The following is a 21,222-nucleotide window of genomic DNA, read 5'->3' as shown; positions in this document are numbered from 1 at the left end:
TTAGAAATGCAGATTTGGTAATCCATTCAGAAAGACTGGGTCAATATAGAAACTCAGATAAGCAACAAGCCAAAGGTTGACAAATTAACTCAAACACCTATTGCATTTGCCCTTTTGCCTATAGAGCCAACCGTGACCCCTATATGACCTCATACTAATCCATAAGATGGATCACCCACTCTAAACTCCCATTTTGTCAGCTGTCCCAGAATCACGTGGTCTGTGGGGCTGCCACAGAGAGGAAGGGGTCAAGCTATTTTCTAAAGCACCTGTAATCTGAACAAGGAATAATGGATGGAAACTGAACAAGGGGAGATTTAACCTGGAAATAAGGAGAAACTTTCTGACAGTGAAAATAATCAACTAACGGAACAGCATGCCTTCAGAAGTTGTGGGAGCATCATCACTTGAGACTTTCAAGAAGAGATTGGATTGCCATTTGTCAGAAATGGCTTGGTCTAGATGACCTACAAGGTCCCTTCCAACTCCGATTATCTGTTATCTGTTATGCTTCATCAATGAAAGGAATTTTTCTTTCCAATCAGCCTCCAGCCTCCATTTTATTTCCAGTTCGTTTTATTTTCCTGGCTTGGAACGACCTGGATTTTTCTTCCAACAATTGTTTGCTGGGTTTAGTAAAGTTTGTTGGGTTTATTAAACAAATTTATAAGGCCACACAACACTCACACACAGGATACTCTTGGCAGCTTACAACTGAAAAACTCCACAAAATACAGGGAGCCCTCAACTTACAACCACAATGGAGCCCAACTGTTTAAGTGAAACATTTGTTAACTGAGCTTTGCCCATTTTACGACTTCTTGCCAGTCATTAAGTGAATAGTTGATAAGCTAGTAACCTAGTGATTTAAGTGAACCTGGCTTCTCCATTGACTTTGCTTGTCAGAAGGTTGCAAAAGATGATTATGTGGCCTTGGGACACAGCAAGGGTCATAAGTATGATCCCATTGCCAAGCAGCTGAATTTTGATCATGTGGATGCTGCAACGATTGTTAATGCTGATTTATTTATTTCTTTAGGAGATTTATATTGCAGCCTATTCGCACATGGCAACTCAAGTACTCTCTGAGGTTGCTTGTTTTCTTGCAAAAGTTTTATTTCCCTAACTAGGTAACATCATCAGTGCTACCGTAGTAAGGAGTGCTGTTTGCTGTCAGTTTATATTCTGGAAATCCTTTGCCTGTCTGTGTGCGTGGGTGAAGGAGGTGACCCTACATTGTTCATTCTTGCTAAGATGGTTGCTGAAGCTGCTGATCAGCCCTTGTCAAACTGTTATACTGCTAGTTTGTTAAGATTCATAGTTTACTCATAGCAGTAGCTTGTTTTACATCAGAGGTCTCCAAACGTGGCTAGTTTAAGACTTGTAGACTTCAACTCCCAGAATTCTTCAGCCAGCAAAGAGTTCGAAGTCCACAAGTCTTAAACTTGCCAGGTTTGGAGACCTCTGTTTTACATAATGAAGGAGAACAATAATCCAGTTTTATTTTTGAGAAGAGATTCTTGTAGATTAGGAAAGCAGCCTTATGTCCATTTTCTCTATTTAAAAAATTAAAATTGTACAAATTCATTCAAAATTTGACATATTATAAAACAGGGAGATATATGCATGAAATAGGGGAAAATGTTCCATTTTATACCTATAAAAAAAAAGCCCAGAGCCCTTCAGAAGTTCTAATGAGCCATTTCAGGCCAGTTATGGTTTGAGAGAAGCCAGGCCCAGAATACTTTGTCTTGCATTTAGATGAAACAAATCCAGACAGGCAAACGGGGCTAAGTTAGTGGGTATTACTTCCCATTTCCATGATCAATTCCCAGAGTGGAACATCTCAGAGGCTAGCACCACCAGTGCTTTAATTTCCCTCCCCCATCCTTCTCCTCAGCCACCACCATTCCTGCTAAAGGCCCGGCGTGGTATATACCAAAATCTTGTCCAGCTGCTCTGCAGCCTTCCCTCTCTCCCACTGCTCAGCCACTGCTGCTGCTCTCTCTTAGCTGTGGGAGAACCATGTTGTGGTCCGTGTCCAGAACAAAACAGCCATTTTGTTCTGTGCACAGAGCAAAACACTCAAAATGTTTTGTCTGTCTCTGCTGTAAAGCATTGTTATGTTTGTAGCGTTTTCTTTTCTTTTCTTTAGGGAATGCTATGAAAACGTCCCTTGAGATTGACCATCGTTTGCTCTTTTATCTCCCATTCCTTACTCTGCTTGTGTAGAGTAGCATTTGGCCTGACCAACAACTTCTTGTGGCAATACAAAAATGTCCTCTTGGAAAAAATGTCCAACCCAGCCAAAGTCTTCCAGCTGCTTGTTTGACTTCTTATCTGTTATTTCTATCAGAATCCTGGCTTATTTTGATAAAACTATTGAGGAGATCTCTCCGACCGCAAGCAAAAAGGGCTCTGGCCAGCTTCCCCACCGTTGCCCCTTTGCTGCCTTCCTTCATCAGCCATCTCTGGAACATCTGGTAAACCTTTTCTTTGAGCCCATCCCGTTCATAATCGTGGTCAATTTCGTCCAGCTCCGGGTCACTAAAGCCCAGTTTACGAGCGCAGTGTTTCCATTTCTTGGCCAAGTTGTCTCTCACAAGGTTTAGGTGAACATCTGAAACTATAGCAGTGCTCTCTGGTGGTAGAAAAAAAGAAAAAAAATACTTATATAACTCTTTCCAGAAAGATGTTCTTTGAGGCCATCGGTGCTACAGGTAGTCCTTGACTTACAGCCATTCGTTTAGCAAACATTTGGAGTTACAGCAGCACTGAAAAAGTGACCTTTGCCTGGTCATCGTACTTATAACCTGTTCTGAACAAGGCTTCTTAAGACTGTAATTAATCACACACTTAGTCCAAACAGCTCTCTTTTTATTTCAACACTGGGAATTATGTTCATTCCCATAATGAGTCCCAGTCTCTCTAGATAAGCACCTACCTTTTATCTCCTTTGAATTGCTGCCAACAACTAAAGTGCCAAATTAACTCTAAAAAGCCAAACAGAATACAAAGCCCACACAGAGCTCAATCATTGCAACATCCCTACAATCACTTGAAAACTGGCATGTATTGGTTGCTGGTTGCAGCATCCTGAGGTCTTGTGACGACCATGTGTGACCTTCCCAGCCAGTTTCCAACAAGCAAAATCCATGGAAGAAGCCAGATTTGCTTAACGTTCACATGAGTTTTGCCATGATATTTGTTACGCGATTCATCACAGCTGTTAAGTGAACCATGTGGTCCTTCATTTAACAACCATGGCAAAAAAGGTCATAAAATTGGGTGCGACTCAGTTAATAACTGCCTTGCTTAGCAACAGAAATTCTGGCCCTAATTGTGGTTGTAAGATGAGGACTACCTGTGTTGAAATCCCTTGATGGGTAAAACAATGAAAGAGCAGGCTATTGATGGCTAGCAAGATGTCTGTTGCTATCGTTTGGTTTTTTTTCCAGAGACAGAATGGAAGACATTTCCATCCTTGGTGAGAAATTTGTTGTACATGTACAATAAAAGAACTGCCTCCTCTATTTCCACACAAGAAAGAAATCCAAGTCAGACAAGAATTCCCTTCATGTGGAGGTACTCTCTGAAACATGGATCAGAAACTGCACGAAGACACTTCACATAATGTTTTAAATAAGACGATTGGCAAGATGTGTGGCATGCAAACACACTGTCATGATTCTTTGGTGTGATGAAGGATACCTTCCCGTGCTTTGTGAAGCTGAAAATGGTGTTTCTGAACCTTTTTTCTGGTGATAGTTTTTGGTATGGTTTACTAAATTTTTGGCCACCAGATCGGGGCTGCAAAATTTCAGGTGACTGTAGATTAGAAAAGGAAGGCCAAATCTTCTGTATCTCTTTACTGTCATCTCTGGTTATTGCAGGCCAGAGAGGGTAGCTCTACTAAATTTGAATCATGGCCTCCCTGCAAGGAATACAGGATGCCTTATACAGGATAATCTCTTTAACCATTCCATCCAATAACAAAGAAGGAGTTTGTTTTCATGACTGACAGTTTTTGAGCCATTCACATCTATTCCAACACTTCCTCTGTTTTACTATATTAAAGCTATACATTGCTTGCCTTGGAATAACCTCATTTAACTGATTTTCTCCAACGTATGTATTAATAAAACACCGGACATGAACTCTCTGTAAATACGATCGGCAAAACTGAAATATCAATGAAGAGTGATTCTCCCATTAAGGAAGAAAAAAGTTTAGATTTCTACTTACCAAATATTTTCTGGTATTCCACTGGGCAGGAATCAGCAGTTGCTGGAGGGCTGTTTCCTCGAATATCTTGATTTTTAATTTCTAAATAGTTGTAGGAGCCTATTTGAATTCCAGTACTATTATATATGTTGTAGTGTGCAGGTTCTTCTGAACATAAGGAAATATATTTTAGATTTTAAAAAGACATAGAGACAAAAACATAAAAAATAAATACTAAACTGTATGTTAACAGATATCTGAAATTTAGAACAGTGTTTTTGCATAAAATGACAATAGATAATTTCTTCCTCTGAACATCAAGGACAGATTAGAAAAACCATCTTTACCAGAGTTGATTAATATAGTCAATATGCCAAGTTTGCCAACATGACACAGCTTATTTAAAATCACAGCTTATTTGAAAGTGTTGTTACAATCCTCATGTCTTCAAAGGACGTATCAATCAACCACCTACTTGAATAATATATATATTTTTAAAAGCCTTTGAGGCATCCATACCCCTCACGCCAGTTCATTCCAGGCTAGGCAAAGTTCTGCATAGCAGAAAAGGCATAAATTGTAGTTAGCCAAAGAAATTAAAAGCATGAGATAAGAAATATATATATAACCAAATCTAATTTATAACACCATTCATTATACCTCTTTATCCTTTCTGTTCTCATTTTATCACATCCATGCAGCCCTTCATGCACTGTTTTTTGTTCTTGAAACTTCTCACCTCTCTTTTCTCACAGTCCCATTAATTCTATCCACCCCCTTCTAGTTTTGTTATTCTTCATCCAGGTGTTTCTCCTTAATTCTCTTATAGGAAGTCAGCCGGCAAGCTTCCTGCTCCTGGCCAGCCTCAAGAAAGATAGCCTCTCTAGCCTTGAGGAAGACTGCCCTTGCTAGCTTTCTAGCTATACCTTACATTGGCTGGGGTTGCCTGTTAGCAGCTGCAGGGAAAGGGAAGGGACCCTGGGCATGATGGGGCAAGAAGAAGGCCTAAGCCTCTCGGGAGTGGTGTGGGGAATGGAAGAGGCTCACACATTAGCTGGCTGAGGCTTCCCAGACCATAGAAGAGGGGTGGGGAAGGAGCAGTTCCGGGGTTCCAGTAGTCTTAAGGACAGGTATGCTGCCAATCACCTGAATTCTGATCACATAACTCTGGGAGTGCTGCAATGCTCAGAACTTTAGGCAGGGTTCTCAAGTCTGTTCTGCACCATTGTAATTTCAAACTTTATTGAACGAACGGCTGTAAATTGAGGACTGTCTTGATAATGCTCTAATAAAGGAGGCATTCCATATATGGGGTGCAGTGCTTCAGATGATGTCTAGATGGCAACATAGAGACAGAAAAAAGTCTAAACATTTCACTGCCACCTAGCTGTCATGGGGCGTTTTGCAGCCCAGACATGGTATGTGCACGTTAAAAGAAGTCATCGTTTCACTTCTTTGTTTTACCTGAAGGTATTCTGCCCATATGTGCAAAGTTGAATTTTCTACAGGGAATCGACTCCACAGGACCTAAATAATTGTACAGATTGTTTCAGAATTAGGTCAATGTCACTGTTCTTGACCTCTATAACTTTTAAGAGTATAAAATACAATTGATTCTATAATTACTCAAATGGAAATCTAAGTGATGGTAATGGTACTCTGAGCTTTAGTAGGCTGATTAAAAAAAAATGACCAATGGGGCAAACTAGTGATATGGTGGTACATACACAAGATTCACTGTTATAGAATCCTGTTTCCAACTCTCAGCTTGTAAAAATCCTCCAGTTTGGCCATTTGTGGCATGTAAACTTTATTTCCATGTGTTTAAAGAGAAAATCTTGACCAAACATAGTTCATTTTTAAAACAAAATATTAGTGAAATTTTTAAATCACTTAAGATAGCCAGACCACAGGCCCTTCTTACTAGGAACTTGAATCTTGAATTTCAGTATATTTTCATCTACAGTCTTCAAATTCGGACTAAGAATTTTTATTCTTCGTCAAGTCAGATGCAGCCATGTGTCTTGTATACAGGTAGTCCTCGACTTAGGACCACAATTGAGCCCAACATTTCTGTTGCTAACCGAGACAGTTAAGTGAGTTTTGCCCCATTTTATGACCTTTCTTGCCATAGTCATTAAGTAAATCACTGCAGTTGTCCAGTTAGTAACATGGTTGTTAAGTGAATCTGGCTTCCCCATTGACTTTTCTTGTCAGGTCACAAAAGAGGATCACATGACTCTGGGACACTGCAACCGTCCTAAATATGAAACTTCTGAATTTTGATCACATGACCACAGCAGTGTGAAAAAACAGTCATAAGCTGCTTTGTTAATGGGTATTTATAACTTTGAACAGTCACTTTAAAAAGTAATAGTAAGTCAATGAAGGAGGATTACCTATGTGCAGTGTTGGGCTGCTGCAGGTTCGGATTGGTTCTAGCAAACCCTCACAAACAGTTGGCCCTGGCCACCTGCCCCCCACCCTATCCTGTCTTAATTTCCTTCTTTTGCAGCTCAGCTGATTCGCGGGGCGAAGTGAATTACCGCGCCTCAGCTGTTTTACTTACCGGGGAAGGCTAGAAGGCGAGCGGGAGAGGTTCAAATTGGTGTTTATTGAACGCCGCGCACGCGTGCGAAGAGCATGCTCACAGAACCGGTTGTTAAACTGGTTGCAGCCCACTCGTGCCTCTATGTTGTACTATAATACTTCAGCTCATATGGACGGGCATTAGGTTACCCAAAGCTGTATCACAGTGCTACAACAGAACTCGCGAAGATTTTCATTCAGGCCAGTTATTCTTACAATTTAAATGACTGTAACAACCTCAGAGGCTAAGACGAAGTAGTTAAAGCTGGATAACTTTCTTATTGTGGGTTGCAACCGGACTCTGCTTTTCTTTCTTTTTCTTTCTTTCCTGGGTAATGGATGCTGTTAGAATGGACATGACCACCATGATGCAAAGAGAAAGAAGCAACCCTTCAGACTCCCATATTATCTCACTTACCAGTTTCTGTGCTTAAGCTTTGAGGATGATATGGATTGTATGGCTTGGCCTGACTGTTTATGCCAGATTCTGGAACTGGTACTTTAGTGAAATTAAAGTTTGTGGCTGAGGGTGCTGAGGGAGTTGCATAGGGATCTTCTGCACTTAGCCACCTGCTGGGATGTAGAGTTCCTGCCGCCAGAAAGCCATTTGGATCTACTGCTCCTGATGGTGTTGAGTACCATGGGTGACTTGAATGAGCTGTACTGGTATTGTTGTGACTCACACTTGCTTGGAGGTTTTGAGCTCTCTGGTAAAATTCTGGTGTCTGAGGTATGGCTGCCGTTTTGGCAAATGGGTCATAGGAAACCTTTCTCTTTCTCCTCTCTTCTTCTTGCATTTCAGCACTATATGCAGCAGAAGGACTTTCTGGCTTATCCATCCGGCTGCCAAATAGATGGTAATTTAGTTCATCCTGTAATTTTTGTTGCAAGTTTGCCGGGGGATCAGAGGTATTTTCACAGCTTTCTACAGGCTCATTTTCTGGATATGGCGCAAACATGTTTTCATCTATAGTGTTATTAGCCGTGAAATTTTGAGAACTGTGTAAAGAACCAGGTTGATCTGCGGGATAGATTAGAAATTTGATTTTATTATCAAAGGTTTCATGGAAAAATTTCCAGTCACTTTGTGGGATATCTTATTGATCAACCCCACTGAATGCAAGATTAAATCCAGTACATCCCCACCTTGCTCAACCTGGTATCCTTCAGAACAGTGGCCCCCAACCTTTTTTGTGCCACGGCCCGGTACCGGCATCACAAAATGATCCACAGCCCGGTACCGGCATCAGCACGCATGGCAAGGCGAGCCGAGCGACCGGCCAGCCAGCCGTCCCCTGCTTCTCCCCGCCACCTTCAACTCCTCCTTTGTACCTTTGTCAATGGGCTTCGGGACGGTCGCTCGGCTCGCCTTGCCTTGGGTGCTGAAAGAATCCTCGCGCCTTAGTTTTGTTTGAAGCCGCCCCCCCTTCGATGAAACTAAAGTGCGAGGATTCCTTCAGGACCCAAACGCCGCCTTCCAACCGGAAAAGCTCACCGGAAGCACTTTCTCATCAAAACAAGATGGTGGCGCCCAGCAAACCCGTGGCCCGGTAGAAAATGTTCCACGGACCGGTACCGGTCCGGGGCCCGGTGGTTGGGGACCCCTGCTTCAGAACACTGGGATTACAACTCCCAATATTCTGTGCCATTAAGTCCTTCCCCACATTTTGGTATATGTCCCACTGAATGTGGTAAGTCTTACGAGTAAACAGAAATTATATAATCTCTTTAAAACCGCCCCTGCTTCATGGTTCTCCTAATAGTTCATTCAACCTGGCTCAGAGATGTTCAGCAACATCTGCTATTTTGATGGGTTCTAATTTATCTTAACCTAGATCTCTTTTATTATGGAAGAACTCTATTCTCCTCTATAGCTTTTGTCATTAGGACAACTCAATTACATTTTGCAGTTAAATGTTTCCTAGCATGGTTGTACGTGCCTGATCCCTTATGTGCCAGCTCATCAAGAAGGATTGGAAGATGGTCCTTTCCAAGGCAGCACCTCTAAAGCCAATAATTATGGGGCAAGCAGAAAGAGGACATTTTCAATTAAAATGCCCCAATCTTCAAATTCCTTCCATTTTAATTTTTCCTTACAGAATTGGTATGTAACCCTTTCCAGAAATTTTGCTACTGTGATTTCTAAACAAGGCTCAACGCACACACACACCCCCACGCCCCATTTTGACCAACAGGTTGCTGCAGGAGGCATCTGTCCCGTCTCGCACCCCGCACCCCCTGGCCAGCCCACAGAGGACAACTAACAATGCTGACCCGGCCCTCAAAGAAATCCAGTTTGACACCCCTGTGCTAGAGATTTTGCACCTGTTAAGAGTCCATGGCATTATGAAAAAATAGGAACGATCAAAAGATGAGACTTTAAGCAACAAAATCCAGCCTGTACATGGATTTTATCTTCTGTTCAACTTTTTCTTTAAGAATTCTCCATGACAGAAATATGCCAAGTGAGATAAAACAAAGAGAGTGACTTTACTGGAGGGGTCATGTGATAGTATCTTCTGTTCTCTAAGAAGATCTAATTAGTTTTTATTTTATGATCCCATAGGTTCAGAAATATTTATTTTCCTCGGCATGGATCTCTAATATAAGTTTTTAGTTGGAAGGTCATGGCTGATTATCAGACATCACTACCCCTGCAATCGATTGGACCAACAATAGTGTAAACTGGATATAAATAAAATAAAATACCTGATCGAGCTCTGCTGGGAAATTCTGACACAGCATCTACTTGGAGAGATTCCATCCGTTTTACAAGTTCAATTGGTTCAGGATATCTTTCCTATTACACAGAACAAGAATAAGAAAAAGTGATGAAATTGTAGGAAGAATGTAGCCTTCAAAGGAATACAGAATAGGGTGCCTTTCAAAGGTAACCCTGATGGATTGTACAGCTATGTGTTTGATAACTTACTTTTAATTCTCTCACATGGTCTTCCACATCCTGTTCAAAGTTTTCATGGTAATATGGGTTGTAAATCAAATGTATTTCTACAATAAAAGAATTAGTGAAAAAATTGAAATAAAAATCAATAACACCCTCACTGGCAATGAGAGGTGTAATTATGTTAATTTAAGTTTGCACATCCTTCTAAGTTATGGTTAGAATTAGAATTGCTTTAAACTAGCCTTGTCCCTTGAGTTCTGTAAAACAAAAGTCCTAGCATGTAGTTTTCTCCTACATTATTTTTATACTAACAGTTACGCAAATGATAAATAATAGACCTGGCCATAGATTATGTGATTTATAGAGCTATGTTTAATTCAGGTAGTCCTCAACTTACAACAATTTATTTTGAAGTGACAACGGCAGTGAAAAAAGTGACTTACAACCATTTTTCACACTTATGACCATTGTAGCATTACGCTCGGATGCTTGACTTCCATTTATGATGGTTGCCAGAGTCACATGATCCTCCTGGCAAGCAAAGACAATGGGACGCCAGATTCACTTAACCGTGTTACTAATTTAACTAACTGCGTTGATTCACTTAACAAATGTGGCAAGAGAAGTCGTAAAATGGGGCAAAATTCACTTAACAAATTTCTCGCTTAACAACATAAATTTTGGGTTCAGTTGTAGTTGTCAAGAGAAGACTACCTGTATTCAGATTTAGCCGGAAACATGCTATGTATCTATAAATCCCAGAATTCTGAGAGTTGAAGTCCGCCAGGCTTAAAGTTGCCAAGGTTGGAGACCCCTGCCATAAATCATTGAAATGAAAATGTCTCTATATAGTTTATTCAGGGGTGGGTGGATCAGTACATATGCAAAAGCTCCATGCAGGCAAACCCTTCAGCTATTCCCTGAAAACAGACTAAATAGGAACGGAATGAGGAAAAACAAAACCACTACACATATCTTATTATGTAAATTCTTATTCTTTGAGCTTTTAGAAGAAGTAATAAGTGTATCTAGAATTCTCATTATGTTAATTTAGTAGGTTGCACTTGGAAGTTCTTATGTGTAGTTTTCAAACTATGTTACATAGGTGAGAAGTGGATGTTACAATATGGTGGAGAAATCATTTAGACGATTTATGAGCTTTGATATAATGCATGAAAACCCAATTCTCACAGATTCCAGAAATCAGGAAATCTATTCCATTCCTTTCCACTACGTTTTTAGAAAGTATGTAAAGCTTTTCCCCCCCTCCAGTTCTAGTTCTAGTTTGAGGTCTGCATTATTTGTTTTGATATGTACAATGAACGCCGGGTCACAATGCTGTATAATGTATGAGAAAGTTCCACGTGCACCTTAACTGGTTTCATTTTGCCGCTTATGGAAAGCGATCCACATTTTCTTTATGTCCAGTTGTGCGCTACCATTATCTTTTTGCCTTGTTATAAATCAGAGGTCTCCAAACTTGGCAACTTTAAGACTTGTGGAGTTCAACTCCTACAATTCTGGGAGTCGAAGTCCACAAGTCTTAAAGTTGCCAAGTTTGGGGTCCCCCGTTATAAATAGTTAGCAGAAGTATCTTATATTACCTGAAAAAGTTGGGCGATCATTTGGATGTTGCTGCCAAGCTCTTTCCATTAAAACGATAATCTCATTTGGACAACTGTCTTCCACCTCTCTGACAGGTGGCCTGTTCCCTACTGTGACGCAATAGCACAGCTGCATATCATTGACTGCATCTGGATGAGGAAGAGAGAGAGAAGAATCGGGCATGAGTAGAGCATGAGGCTGATTACATGCAGTACAACATTTTATAAAGTAGAGATATTTGATCATAAACTCTTACTCTCGTAAGGTTCTTTGGAGGCAAAAATGGCCCATAAGACAATGCCAAAACTGTAAACATCTGATTTCTCCACAGGTATTGTGTTGATGTCCTTCAGATGTTCTGGGGCCATGTAGGAAAGGGTGCCAGCATTAGACTTGGAATCCTGTTTGATTTTCCTCTGTCGACTGGTCTCTTCTTTAGTCAGCCTGCTCCAGTTTTTGAAACAAGCCATACCAAGGTCTGCTATCTACAAAACAGATGAGGGTAGAGTTTTGGGAATAAGAAGGGAAAGCGTCCACAGGGGGCAGGATGATCTGTCCCTTTTGTGCTTGTGTCATTGTGTGGCATGCACATACAAATGAACCGAGCTTTTGTTGCAATTAGTAACTTTGACAAAAGCCTCTGATCCTCTAGATCTGGGATGTCACACTAGCGACGACACACTGTTGTCATGTGAGGTATTGCCAACCAGAGGGGGCATGGCCAGCACGTGATGCATCCGGGCCGTGGGCTTGACACCCCTGCTCTAGTTGCCTCAGTACATGGCCCAGATGAAAGCAACCAAGACTCTGGCAGGTGACATGCTTACTTGTATTGAGCGTTTCCAACATATTTGGATGTCATCCAATATGGTAGGTTTCTCTGGCCAGCAAAGCAAAAGCAATATTCTCATGCAAACAAATTGGAAAGGCTTGCAGTACCATAGGTATATGGTTAAGACCAGGGGTTTCCAACCCCCAAGCAAAACCCTATCTGCGGGATGCAGGCAGTGCACAAAGCCACATCCCTCTAGTCCGTGGAAAAACCTCTCTCCGCGGAACTAGTCCCTGGTATTCAAAAGGTTGGGGTCCACTGGTGCAGACTAACTTCTGGGGGAATACATAGTGAGCTGAAGACATCTCCATGAAAGCAGAGCCAAAGACTGCGGCAGAGATTAAAGAATTGGTGAGTAGACCATTCTTCAGAACCTCTCCAAGTATGGAAAGGATAGGAGATCACCCACAAGTGCTCCAGATGGCTACTTTTGCAACAGCAGCCATCTCCCACTGGTTTAAGCACTGGAAAAGCTTAAGCATCAAAAATAACCTATTAACCATCTTAAAGCTATTAGGAACCTTCGGAATAAGTTTGAAAAGTAAACAGGTGAGTTTAGCTTCAACTCTGAATAAAAGAAAAACTACAATATTAAAAACTTAAATAATTTGAAATAAACAGCAGAAAGCTAGATAAAGTTATACATGGATTAAGGGTTCAGATAATTTTGGGATATAGCTCCTTGTGGGAACCACAATTATTGTAGCTATCTTGGCTCTCAGTAAAGAGAAGCAACTCGGATTTTAGAAATTGGACACTGAAGGGAGACTAAAGATTCAAAGTAGAAGGGGGGAAAATATAAGCCAGCTTTTGGTGTCGGATAATGGGGACTTACAAAATTATACAAAATGTCACAACACTGAAAATATTAAAAAAAGATCTTTGAAGAATGGAGGCAACTGGTTCTTGTTATCTGTATAATGATTTAGACAGCCCTGGCTGTAATTCTGTTGAACTGCTTTTTAGGATTGGGCAGGAAGTCAGAAATGTTTTTGTCTTTCGATTCATGCCTTTTTAAAACAAAACTCTGATGACCCAGGGTAGGATACAAAATAAACACAGTCACAAAAAACAGGTGAAGGCCCTTTTATTCCTCCACTTTGCTTCCAAGCTCCAAATATCCTTGGAGAAAAAAACTCCCACACAAGCAGTTACAAGAAGGAAGAAATGGCGTTTAAATTATAAGGAGTAAAAAACAACACAAACCAGGCAAGGGCTGGAAGACGTCCACAGATATCAGAACGCACACTGGGAAGGATGCCAAACTCAGAGAGGAACAATAAACTAGAGATATTTCCACGCTTTGTTTCCAGCACTCGCCCGTACGCATGTCCATCCTCTTATCCAGTTGTAACAGCTGCAGCCCATGAAGAGGATCAAGGCCCTCTCCTCCCCAGTAGACCACATCTCTCCCTTATCCTCTCCTCCCTGCGTGCCCTAGGATGGAGAGGCCTGGGTCCTCCTCTGACTGCCCAGCCGGCCTCTGCCCTTCCCCAGCCTCCTCCACAACCTCTGGAGCCACATTTCCACTCCCTGTGGGCTGTTCCTCCTCTCCCTCAGAGTCAGTCTCCACCAGGGGCATGACAAAAACAAAACAATAAAACAGAATTACAATGACATACAATCTAACAACATTCAGTCTCCACTGATTCCCAATCTCTTTCACATAATCCATAGACCCCCCCAAAGACTGTGCGGCTGAAAATCCCCCATCTTCTGGTGCTATTTTGGTCTTGCCCAATGCTCATTCATGAAACTCTTAAAAATTAATATCTCCAGGCCACCAAAAAAGCTGCTGACCTGATGAAGCTGATATGGCAGAATGCAAATCCAGATCAACAGTAAAAGCTGAAAAGCTATGATCGTGGCTCTTGTTGTGACCAGGACTTTGTTTTCTTAGTCCCATTCTAGAAACCCTGTAGAATAGTCCAAAAAGTCATTTGAAGAAGTCTGCAAATTAACACTACCACTATTGCTTCTTCCCTCTTCCACCCCAGTTCTTTTCCCTTTAAAGTCAGACTTCTTAACAGAGGTGGCATGTGATTCTCAATTCCCCTTTTGGTAGCCTTGGAACCATCATAGAACATAATTTCTGAAAGCTGGGGGAAACAAATTTTTTTAAAAAATCTGGTGCAAACCCTAAAATAGGTAAGTTCACTGTGAGAAGAAAATCTCTAAAACTGGCTTCCATGCTGACATTCTAAGATCTATGCTCAAGTTGTGATTGAGCAAGTTGTGATTTTCACACTTTAAGCCTAGAATAAGTTGCTAAGTTTGGGGACCCGTCGTAGACCCTTTCCAGAGATATTGGTTTCTCCTTCCAGCCAGCACAATCAGTAGCAAGATGTCAAGAGCACTATAATCTAGAAGAACTGGAGGCCACTATAATGGCTGTCTCTACTTTACTTTTAATCATCTAAACTTGCTTTAAATAAAGAACCAAGGATGTCCTCGGACTCCCACACCCAGCCTGGAGTAAGTTTTCAGTGTGAAGAAAGTCTTTTGCACACCTGATGGTACATTTCCCTTTACCCAACACAAAAATCTTAAAATGACATTGCAGGAAAGGAAAGAGTAAAACAGTCAGATATACTGAGAAAGGAAAATTGAGTTGCTGTACCACAAATCCATCTAGTGAAAGTCAAGCCCTCCCAAACACCCCTTTATAGCCTAACAGGCAAACATACATTTAACAAACACTTGTGCTCTGATTTTCCTAGAAACTAAAAATGTGTGTGTCTGTGTGCTCACGTTACCTTGATGTGAAATTCTTCATCCACAAGAATATTTTCTGGCTTCAGATCTTTGTGCACTAAACCTTGTTCTGTTAAGTAAAGCATTCCTTCAATGATCTCCTGGATAAAACGTCCTTTCAAAGGTAAAGGAATAGAAGTCTGTAAGAAAGAAAGAAAAGCAATTCCAGAAAAGTATTGATTATATTCAGTTTAGATATCTACAAAACTGAATTTACCAGGTTGGATAGCAGGTCGTGAAAAAGTTACTGAGGAATTCAGATCCATTAATATAGGACATTGGCCAAGCATGATGGATGGATGGATCTGGAAAGCATTCACTTGGGGGGAAGATTTTCAAATCATTCTTATAGAAGTGTGAATGGATGACTTATAGCAGGAGTCCCCAAACTTGGCAACTTTAAGACTTGTGGACTTCAACTCCCAGAATTCTCCAGCCAGCATAAAATTCTGGGAGTTGAAGTCCATAAGTCTTGAAGTTGTCAAGTTTGGAGACCTCTGACTTATAGCTTTCCCCCAGCTATGACTGCTTCCTACACCTGTAGAAAATACACATCTGAATTCCATCCGACTTCTTATTTTGCACTTTCCCCATCATTGAACAATCCCGTCATCGTATTGTATTATTCAGCAATCCCATGTAATAAGCCCTATAAGCACCCATGGTTTGGGAATTAAAATCCAAACCATTTTCATGGCCATATAAAAAACATCACCTCTAGCAAATGTTAAGATTGACTAACATCTCCTAGCTTTTAGGCACTTTCTCCAAAATGACAGTGGATTATTCTGCGAGTTATCAATATACTTCCTACTTACTGCTTTTAGAACAGACATCAAGTCTCCTTTGCGTAGGTATTCAATCACAAGGGAGTAGTTTCCATCTTCCAGGATGACACCAAGTAGTTTCACCACCCGATCGTGATTTAGTTTGTGCATGATCATGCCTTCCTCTAGAAGGGAAGTGTTACATCTGGAAAATAATTACTATAAGCGTTATCAAGAGAACTGGAGATCTAACGTTCTAAAATCTATGCTCGTGTTGTGATTTTCAGATTTTTAAGCCTAGAATAGGCAACCTGGTATTTTCCAGATTGGCTTCTCCTTCCAACCAGCACAATCAGTAGCGAGGCATCAAGAGCCTTTTAAATCTAGAATAGCTGGAGGCCATCACGATGCCTAACTCTGCTTTAGTTGTATTCATCTGAACTTGCTGAAGTGAGGGATCGAATTGTGATGACAACAGGCACAGTTAAACACAAGCCATAATCCCTAGTGCCATCAGATCTTTTGCACTACAAGTCTCACAAACCTTACTCAACTGTGATGTTTGAGATGAACACAACTGCCGTGCACTACGCTGCAAAAAACTGGTATAGTGAAACTGCAATCAATGAGGTGAATGAATGAGAAGTGGTCATATATATGAGTGGCAATTCCTATTATTACCAGTGGTGTATTCTATTGTTTTTACACTAACAGGAATATTAAAGGATCCAGGTTCTTTCTTGCTCGCTTTTCCACTATCCCTTACACTTCAATACGTATGCAGGTCTGGGGAACAGCTGCATTTTAATTCCACAATAAATTAGTGTAGGACATTATAGGAAGTTAAAATGCCTCATACTATTGGTGTCATGTAAAAGAAAAAAGGAGGGTATTCTATAGGTAGATACCTGAATGAATCCTCAACTGGTGCCTTTTACAGAGCCAGCAGCAATGAACCACTGCAGCAAAAATTAGCTGAAAGTCTGCAAGATCAAAAATACACACAACTACCAGGCTAATTCTCCTGACTGCCAACAGTTCGATCCTGACCGGCTCAAGGTTGACTCAGCCTTCCATCCTTCCATCAGTAAAATGAGGAGACAGGTTGTTGGGGGCAATATGCTGACTCTTTAAACCACTTAGTGAGGGCTATAAAAGCAATATGTAGCTGTATATAATGCTAAGTGTTATTGCTTGTGCACTTTTCTTAAAACAAATCTAGTTTGTCTGGGAGAAGCCAAATGTTGGGATCCTTCCTTTTACATTCTTATTAAACACCCACTGGGAAAATCTTGCTTTAGTAATCATCTCTGGTAAGCAAATCTTTAAAAAGATAGAGAATGAACAAATTCAGCCAAAAGATCAGCTAATCTGGTTTGAAATTTCCAGGACACTTCCAACAATTCTGTCCCACCCTCTCTCATCTGCGAAGAACATTTATCCAACTTACTCTGTGCGTTGAGGTCCAGTATACACAGTTTTTAATACTACAAGCCCATGATTTTTGTGGTAGCATAATGAGACAGTTCCAAAACCACCAGCATTCAGCTGGCTTTTTTCCAAAAAATCATCTGATTTCATCTGGATGTCAGCCAAGGCCATGACTGTGGTTCACAGAGCACTTTAATTCCGAAAAAAAAAAAATCCAATGCCTGAAATGTTAATACAGAAGAGAAGGTATTTTATGATCCATCCTTCAATTCCTACTCTAGATTTTGGACAAAGCAGGTACTTTTGTAACCTTCTAAAATGTTCAGAAGATGACTTCATCTTCCGCATCCCTAATGCCTATTTAGTAATTAATCCCCAACTATTCAATGGTACATCCTTAGGAATGAAACCCCAAAGTAAGTTTCAATTTCCTTCACTGTCTCAATCAGAGGTAGATACCCTGGCTTCCTCTAGATGTCTTGGACCTCAGTCCAACCATGGTAATATTAGAATTGATGGGACTTGCTACCCAAAATATACAAAGAGCAACCAGCAGCCTATTACCTAATTTAAAGAGGTTAATTCAGGAGTCCCCAAACTTGGAAAGTTTAAGACCTGTGGACTTCAACTCCCAGAATTATCCAGCCAGCTATGCAGACAGTCAAATTTTTCAGCATAGCAACTGGAAAGGATTCTGCCTGGATGATAAATATTATTATAAAGCATTTACACGTCAGAGTTCATGTCTATGTAGATTCTCAGTCATCCAGCTCATGATTATCCCAAACGTTCTGTTCAAAAGGCAACTGAACTTCCTTGTTCTTTCCCCCTCCTGCAAATATTTCACTTCTCATCCAAGAAGCTTCTTCAGTTCTAAACTTCTTGGATCAGAAGCAAAACATTCTTAAGGGGAAAATATCGAGAAAGTCCAGTTGCCTTTTGAATAGCACTTTTGGGACATCAATGTTTAGTAAGTCTAGAAGAGTTCATATAAACAGAAACAAAATCAGAAAAAAGGGAAGTATTAAAAAAAAAAACCTATCACTTTAAAAATACATCATGTAGATCAAGGGTCTTCAAACTTGGCAAGTTTAAGACTTGTGGACTTCAACTCCCAGAATTCCTGAGCTAAAATGACTGGAGGAGGAATTCTGGGAGTTGAAGTCCACAAGTCTTAAAGCTGTCAAGTTTGAAAACCCCTTGATGTAGATGGTAGCAAAAACACATAGGTAAGCTGGCTCAACTGGAAGAAGCCACTTCTGAGAAAGGCTCAGCAGCAATTGCTGTAGAGTGCTCTTGCATAAAAGCCTTCTTTTGTGGCACCTCAAAACCATCTCCTTGGCCATTGCAAGCACTAGATCATAGACTAGATGGAGTTTTTATCCTTTTGAGGAAACTGCCTTATTAATAATTTAATTTCTTAATTTAATTAAATTTCTTCTAACTGTCTAGAGTTTAGACATTATCAAAGATGCCAAGGATTGAATCTTGGACCTTGAAACCTTATGTAGAAAGTGATCTATCAGAGATATCTCTTTCCCTGAAGACCTGTAGAGCAGAGGTCTCCAAATTTGGCAACTTTAAGACTTGTGGACTTCAACTCCCAGAATTCTCCAGCCAGCATAAGGTAAAGGTAAAGGTGCCCTTTGCACATATGTGCTTGTTGCTTCCGGCTCTAGGGACCGTGCTGTCCGTTGCTGTCCAAAGACGTCTCCGTGGTCATGTTGCTGGCATAACTAAATGCCGAAGGCACACAGAATGCTGTTACCTTCCCACTAAAGTGGTGCCTATTTTTCTACTTGCATTTTTACATGCTTTCAAACTGCTAGGTTGGCAGAAGCTGGGACAAGTAACAGGAGCTCACTCTGTTACGTAGTGCTAGGGATTCGAACCACCGAACTGCCAACCTTTCTGATCGACAAGCTTAGCATCTTAAGACACTGAGCCACCGCGTCCCCCCCTCCAGCATAGCTGGCTGGAGAATTCTGGGAGTTGAACTCCACAAGTTTTAAAGTTGCCAAGTTTGGGGACTCCTGCTGTAGTAGAGCATCTTAAAGAAATCTGCATGTTTCAGAAAAGCTTCAAAAGTGATGGTGCAAAATGCAGAGAATTATGGCACCCCTTTAGAGCTTTTTTTCAAACGTTCAAGAGATTAGGCTCCACACATAATTCAAGAAGGGGTTGCTTCAGAAAATATGGGAAAACACCCCAAAATGGGTGCTTTAATAAGCATGATCTGGAATTCAGCACCAACTTTTTAAATAATGTTAAATGAATTAAATAAATACTCTTGAGGACTCAACCAACGCGGGGACTGACAAAACAAAGATATAGCCAGGTGTTTATCATGAGGGATGAAAAAATACACACCTGCAGTATTCTAGGCATGAACACAGAGTAGAATCAGGAAACCTGTTTGTTACTAGAGTGCAACAAAAATCCAGGTCGGATCCATCTAATGTGTGGATAAATTGCCTGTTTCTGGAGGAAGATATGAAAGAAATTCTCCAGATTTATTGATTTAGTACATGGCCAAAATGTTAAAAAGCATTTCGAAAGTACATTCTCGGTAAGCAAATGGGAGCAAAGATATTTAGGAGACATCATATACCGGTGCATCTTATTTCCCAGCAGAGCACTCGGGGCACGCTTGAAGTTTGCTTCATAAAGTGACTCCGACTGATAAGACTGAATAGGAAGTGGTTATGGAAGTACATGTTATGTTTTCATATGTCTGCTCTTGACTCTCATTTTACTTTGTTGCCTCGTTTTATTTTTTAAATAATAATAAACAAACAGATTCACCTTTATATATAAACTCTTTTGGAGCTGGTGAAAATCATAAAGGTAGAACAGATGCTGCCACTGATTTGGAACCTCCAGATTTTGTTCAGAGGGCACTGCCTACCTAGACTTATAAACAGTTCTCCCTGAGGAAAACTCTGGGCATAAGAAAGGGAGATTGTGTAATAATAGGGTACCCCTTTCCTGGAAGCACCTAATTTCTGATCTTTTTGACTGCAGCTAAACCCACAAACCCGGAAAGGCATTAGGAGTTGCTTATTCTTTCTATTTTCTATTCCTATTTTGGTTTTTAAGATCCGTGAAGTCAGTTCAGTTCCTTCTTTCTCACACCCGAGAGAGAGACAGACAGACAGACAGACACAGACACAGACACAGACACAGAGAGAGAGCCTGGCCTCGCCATTGCAACTTCAGAGGCATAAAAAGAAACGTGGAGAAAGCCGGGGCGGCGCGCGAACCTTTTTAAAAAAATTCTATGGATTTCAACGGTCAGGGTTTCCTCAGCCGTCTGTCCGGTTGAAGTCCGCACATAAAAAAAAAAAAACTGAGTGGCATTGAGAAACGCTTAAGGCTGCAAACAGGAAAGAGGCTATAGCAGAGAGCCCCAAACTTGCCCAACTTTAAGACTTGTGGACTTCAACTCCCAGAATTCCTCAGCCAGCTATGCTGAAAGCTATGCTGGCTGAGGACTTCTGGGAGTTGAAGTCCACAAGTCTTAAAGTTGGGCAAGTTTGGAGACCTCTGGCTATTTCTATAACCTTCCCGGTTACATCGCGGACTTCGTAGCTGAGCGGAAGGGCTGGTCTAAATCCTCCGACCAGAAAGCCGAGCTGCTTTCGGTTTTACTTTCGGCTTTCCCCGCCTTTCCAGGTCCCCCACCCCCCCGCGATCGTTGCCTAAGGAAATCAATCAATCAATCAGTCGCGACTGATGAACATCCCATGGCTGTCTCCAACCCTTTGAAGAGCCAGCGACCCACCCCTAATCGTAATGCGGGGGGGGGGGGCGAAAAAGCGCGGAAGAAACGCAAGAGGGGACATCAGAAGCGCGGGTTAGATAGAGACGTGGAGAAAAACAGACCCGGTTCCCTTTTACCTATATTCTCCTCCAAAGCGGGGGGGAGGGGGTGTCCACCCGTTTGCGCGCTCCGGAAAGATGGGGATCTCCTCTTGCTAAATCGACCGCCACCGCTTCGCCTGTTCCTTCCTCCTTCGCCGAAACTCTTTCGGGGCGGAGTTAGGCGGGGACAAAAGAGAGGACGGAAGCTCTCTTCAGCCTAGGAAACACGCATCTTTCACGTTTTGCAGACG

The 21,222-nt window shown here is 41.3% G+C and overlaps 1 protein-coding gene across 4 annotated transcripts; it reads right to left on the bottom strand.

The window, feature by feature from the left end:
* Window positions 1-558: 558 nt before the first annotated feature.
* RIPK1 (receptor interacting serine/threonine kinase 1) lies at window positions 559-21,166 on the bottom strand. 4 transcript variants are annotated; one of them, XM_087930784.1, is made up of 13 exons: window positions 21,008-21,136; window positions 19,478-19,588; window positions 17,127-17,328; window positions 15,728-15,881; window positions 14,912-15,049; window positions 11,580-11,808; window positions 11,323-11,472; window positions 9,746-9,822; window positions 9,523-9,613; window positions 7,232-7,834; window positions 5,689-5,751; window positions 4,246-4,392; window positions 559-2,641 (listed from the first exon to the last, which is right to left on the bottom strand). In XM_087930784.1, the coding sequence occupies exons 3-13, from the start codon at window positions 17,276-17,278 to the stop codon at window positions 2,337-2,339; spliced, it is 2,109 nt and encodes a 702-aa protein (XP_087786910.1). In that variant the 5' UTR covers window positions 17,279-17,328; window positions 19,478-19,588; window positions 21,008-21,136; the 3' UTR covers window positions 559-2,336. The 4 variants fall into 4 exon arrangements, with proteins under 4 accessions (XP_087786910.1, XP_026570799.1, XP_087786911.1 ...); XM_026715014.2 differs by lacking the exon at window positions 19,478-19,588 and having other exon boundaries at window positions 21,008-21,166; XM_087930785.1 differs by lacking the exon at window positions 19,478-19,588 and having other exon boundaries at window positions 1,499-2,641; window positions 4,246-4,389; window positions 21,008-21,133.
* Window positions 21,167-21,222: the final 56 nt, after the last annotated feature.

The sequence above is a fragment of the Pseudonaja textilis genome, chromosome 3 (assembly GCF_049901715.1).
Source record: "Pseudonaja textilis isolate UNSWEBS1 chromosome 3, rPseTex1.2, whole genome shotgun sequence".
Lineage (NCBI taxonomy): Eukaryota > Metazoa > Chordata > Lepidosauria > Squamata > Elapidae > Pseudonaja > Pseudonaja textilis.
The sequence above is the reverse complement of the archived record's forward strand: the minus strand, read 5'-3'. Positions and strand labels throughout refer to the sequence as shown.

Coding starts and splice junctions, on each gene's coding strand:
- RIPK1 (XM_026715014.2), bottom strand. CDS start 17,278: ATGGCCTTGGCTGACATCCAGATGAAATCAGATGATTTTTTGGAAAAA. Junction 15,882..17,126: donor ACTGGACCTCAACGCACAGA/GTAAGTTGGATA, acceptor ATTATTTTCCAG/ATGTAACACTTCCCTTCTAG. Junction 5,752..7,231: donor AAGCTTAAGCACAGAAACTG/GTAAGTGAGATA, acceptor ACAATTATTTAG/GTCCTGTGGAGTCGATTCCC.